At 52.2% G+C, this 4,720-nt stretch overlaps 1 protein-coding gene across 1 annotated transcript; it reads right to left on the reverse strand.

Moving 5' to 3' along the window:
- Positions 1-1,382: 1,382 nt before the first annotated feature.
- LOC112467859 lies at positions 1,383-4,575 on the reverse strand (the record flags this gene model as incomplete). The annotated part of the gene is made up of 2 exons (XM_025036738.1): positions 4,363-4,575; positions 1,383-3,981 (listed from the first exon to the last, which is right to left on the reverse strand). Coding segments are annotated over exons 1-2 (2,812 nt in total), but the record flags the coding sequence as incomplete, so codon positions are not given.
- Positions 4,576-4,720: the final 145 nt, after the last annotated feature.

Below are 4,720 nucleotides of genomic sequence, written 5' to 3' on the forward strand. Positions count from 1 at the left end.
GGAAGCGGTTGTATTAAGGAAATTCGGGTCTTGCACGGCTGATCTGTATGCAGAGGCCATTTCTCGGTCGGCTCCGACGAAGGTTGTCCCGTTATCCGAGTAGATCGACTGCGGAAGACCGCGACGAGCGCAGAAGCGAGAGAAGGCGTTTAGAAACGCCGGCGTAGAGTAATCCGCGACTAATTCAAGATGTATTGCTCGAGTCGCCAGACAGACGAAAAGTGCGATATACGCTTTACGCGCGGTAATGCCTCGACCTGCGGAGGCGCGAATTTGTACAGGTCCCGCGTAGTCGAGACCACAGTGCGCGAAACTGCGAGCTGCCGACACTCGAGGCTCTGGGAGATCTCCCATAAGTTGCGTAGGAATCGCGGCACGTTCGCGAGTACACGTGACACAGCGATGTATGACGGATTTAACAAGATTGCGAGCGCGGATTACCCAAAAATCTCGACGCAAAATATGTAACGTGAGCTGAGGTCCGGCGTGTAAGGCCCTCAAATGAGCTTGTCTCACAATGAGTTTGACTAGAGGGTGAGACGACAGGAGTATCGGGTGTCGAAAGGAGAATGGCAACGGAGCTTTGTCGATTCTCCCCCCCACGCGCAGAACTCCGTCTCGATCGAGGAACGGTCGAAGAGAGAGAAGCGAGCTTCTCATCGAGAGGGGCTGATTTTTCGCCAACGTTGTGATTTCCGTTGAAAATAATTCCTGTTGAATTCTCTTGATCCACAACGTTTTAGACATATTGCAGTCCGAAGCTGACAGAGCAAGACTTTTAGGCGCGGGAAACTGCGATACGACTGGCGGAGACGATGACGAGTTGTCGTTCCGACATGAGCGATCGCGACAAGAGTTTATAAATTTAAGAACGTAAGCGGTAACGCGAATTAACGTGGGCCACGACGAATATCGCGAAGCGAGGTCCCATTCCGGTTGAGACGTAGAACAGTATTGGGCGACAATTTTTTCCTCTAGAGTAGTGCTGGAAGGAGTTTTATCGGTCTGCGGCCATCGCTCGTTTGTGAAGCGTAACCAGGGAGGGCCACGCCACCAGAGCTCGTGCTCGAGAATCTCATCCCCGAATAATCCGCGGGAAGCGCAATCGGCCGGGTTCTCCTCGGTCGAAACGTGACGCCACTCGCCTCGGGGAAGACGCGACTGAATTTCCATTACGCGATTGGCGACGAAAGTCTTCCAGCGAGACGGATGGTTTGTCACCCACGCGCGAACGACTTCCGAATCCGTCCAGCAATACTCCGGAAAATTGAGGCAGCCGATCAATTCGCGTACGAATTCCATGAGTTGGGCGAGGAGCAGCGCGGCGAGCAATTCTAGTCGGGGAACGCTGAGTGGTTTTAGCGGCGCGACTTTTGATTTACCGATGAGGAGAGTGATAGTGACGCGACCGTCGGAAGAAACGACTTTGAGATACACTACCGCGGCGTATGCGGCGTTTGACGCATCCGCGAATCCGTGCACCTCCGCGTGACTCGTGTCGTTTCCGAAACCGCTCCATCGCGGGATCCGTAATCGGTTAATGTGCGAGAGTCGAGAGTGGATTTCATTCCACCGAGTGAGAAGGTTCGCGGAAATATTGTCGTCCCAATTTCGTGTTTCTCGCCAAAGGTTTTGCATGAAGATTTTTGCTTTGATTGTCACCGGCGTGACCCAGCCCAACGGATCGTAGAATTTGGCAATCGTTGAGAGAATAGAGCGTTTGCTTGCCGGGATGGTGTTCGCAAGCGAGACTCGAAATTCAAAAACGTCGCTCGCCGGATTCCACCCGATTCCTAGGATTTTAAGTTGCTCGTCTTGCGCGAGCTGTTTACTACACGCTAAGCCGTGATCCGCGGGATCAATATCGGCGAGAAGCTCAGGCGAATTGCTGGCCCATTTTTTCAATTCGAAGCCACCGAGTTTCAAAAGAGCGATTAACTGATCACGGGCTCTCCGTAGGAGAGTCAGGTTGTCCGCGCCGAACAATGTATCGTCGATGTAAATATTATCGCGGAGAATCGCTACCGCGAGCGGGAAGAGATGACCTTCGTCTTGAGCTAATTGTTCCAACACGCGAAGGGCGAGGAACGGCGCGCATATCATGCCGTAGGTAATTGTGAGCAATATATACACGATTATCGCGGCGAGGAGAGTCGGTTTCCAGAGAATGCGTTGGTAATTTATATCGCGAGGATCGAGTCGAATCTGTCGATACATCTTCGCGATGTCGGCAGTATACACGTAGCGATGTTTACGCCATCGCAATAGCACGGCCGTAATTTCTTTTTGCAATTTCGGACCTGCATGCAAATGTTCGTTTAACGACGTTCCGTTGGAAGTAAGGCTCGAGGCGTTAAATACGACGCGTAGATGCGTTGTCGCGCTACTTTCCCGGATCACGCCGTGATGCGGAAGATAAACGTGTTGCCCGCCCTCATCCTGTGGCGTCGCTTTTCGCATGTGTCCGAGACGTTCGTACTCCGACAAAAATTCTTTATATTCGTTTGCCAACGGCGAGTTATTTTGAAACCGATGTAGGGACGTATTCAACATTTTTTCGGCGCGGAATCTGGACGTACCGATATCGATAGGAGGGTCCTTTTTAAAGGGAAGACGCACGATATATCGCCCGTCGGAATCGCGAGAGTGAGTCGCGCGAAAATGTTCTTCACATTGTTTTTCTTGCGGAGTTAGAATTGACTGTTTTGGAAGTTCCTCGACTTCCCAAAAACGACGAAGCTCTTCCTCGAGGGAAGGCGAGCAGAAAGCATGATGCATCGAGATACGAGCGAGGGGAGACTGAGCGGAATGCATCGTCGTTGAGTGAGCGTCAGTGGCGTTAGACTTGAGGGGCCCCGATATGACCCATCCGAGAACGGAGTTCTGAGCGATAGGTTGCCCGATATCTCCTTTGCGAATACCGTCGAGAATTAGATCGCTGTACAAATCGGCTCCGATAATAATTTGAATAGGATCGGGGCTTGTCGGATCCGGATCAGCCCACGATAAATCTGTAAGATGCGAGAGCGCCGAAAGATCCGTTTGTCGTTTCGGCGTATAAGCCGTTAATTTTCCCAAAATGAGCGCGGTCGTTGTGAACGACGGAGTGAGAGTTTTGCGCGGAGAGATAGATAGCTGTGTCGCGTGACGAAAGGTTCCGGCGTGAATACCGCCGACGGCGGTGACTGAGGTCGGCATACGAATGCGTTTCGCGTGCAGAAGTTGCGCTAAATTTTCAGAAATGAATGTCATCTCCGAGCCTTGGTCGAGCAAGGCTCGGACGACCGCGTCGCGACCGGACGAGACGCGCACTGTGATCCAGGCTGTCGCTAGCAAGACCTGCGATCGCCCTCGCGAGACTTTGGAAGCGATCATCGCCGTCACCTCAGCTCTCGACTCGAGCGTGTGAGGCGACGAGCAATCCGGTGACGAGATTCCCGACGGGGTCGCTCCCGACGGGGCTGAGGAAGAAGTCGAGTCCGCGTGTAACATCGAATGATGTTTTTTATGACAGGCGCGGCAAGAATACTTGCTCGTGCAAGCTTGCGCGGAATGCTTCTCGCTGAGACAATTGAAACAACGCTTATGTTGCTTAACAACGTCCCATCGTTGACTCGAATTCTTCCCCACGAATATAGGACAAACGTTTAAGAGATGTTGCGCTTGGCACAGAGGACATTTTACGGGTGATGTCGCTGACGCAGTAGCGGCGTGAATCTTCGATGCGGAAGCGGTTTTATTTACAGACGATGTGGGCGCAAAATTTTCCAACGCTCGAACGCGCGACTGAATGAAATTACTTAAATCGTCGAACGACGGCGGAGCTTCTTTATCGCTTTCTTTGAGATTCCACGCTTTACGTGTCGTAGGATCGAGTCTCTGCGCGACGATATGAGCGAGGATATCATTCCAGAGTTCCTCCGGTTTTCTTTTCAGATTACGCAGAGATGATACCGCGACGTTCACCTTATCGTGCAAGGTCTGTAAATCGGACGCAGATTCGCGTGTCACGGCCGACAAATTGAGCAGCGTGGATAGATGTACGTGGAGAGAACGTCGCTTGTTCTCGTAGCGAGAAGTTAACGCGTGCCAGGCGATTTCGAAATTCGCTGCGGTCACTGAAATGTTCGCGATGCACTCGAGAGCTCGACCTTTTAAACAAGACGATAAAAAATGCATCCGAGCGAAATTATCCAAGTCTTTATTACTTCGAATCAACGCAGTGAACCGATCGCGAAACTGTTCCCACTCGTCGTAATTCCCATCGAAAGGGGGCAATCGAATTGACGGAAGATGCGATAACGAAAATGCGGACGCTTCCGCACGCGCGCTCGCGTTTAACACAGATTGGTTCGGACTCACGAAGGGCTCCAGCTCCTCCAGATACTCGACCATGGAGTCCATGGTGGTGTGGTAGATCTCTTCGGTGACGTCGAAGGAGTCCTCCTTGAAGTAGGTCAGCTCCAGCTGCGTCGTCGTCGTCGTAGTTTTCGTCAGCTGGTCGTGGCCGTCTTGATAGGAGCACCAGAGCTCCTTGAGCGCGGCAATTCTGGAGCGAACCTTAGCTGCCGTCATGTTGTTTCGGCCAATTTTGCGGAAGTTTTCGAGAAAGCGCTCGATCGAGCGCTGCACTCTGACCTGTCTCGACAATAAGTCAGACATCGTGTTGCGGCGGAATTTCGGCACGGTCAGCCGAGAGAGTTTCCCTCGCGTCCTTCAC

Source organism: Temnothorax curvispinosus, unplaced genomic scaffold (genome assembly GCF_003070985.1).
Source record: "Temnothorax curvispinosus isolate PA1 unplaced genomic scaffold, ASM307098v1 QBEX01001700.1, whole genome shotgun sequence".
Lineage (NCBI taxonomy): Eukaryota > Metazoa > Arthropoda > Insecta > Hymenoptera > Formicidae > Temnothorax > Temnothorax curvispinosus.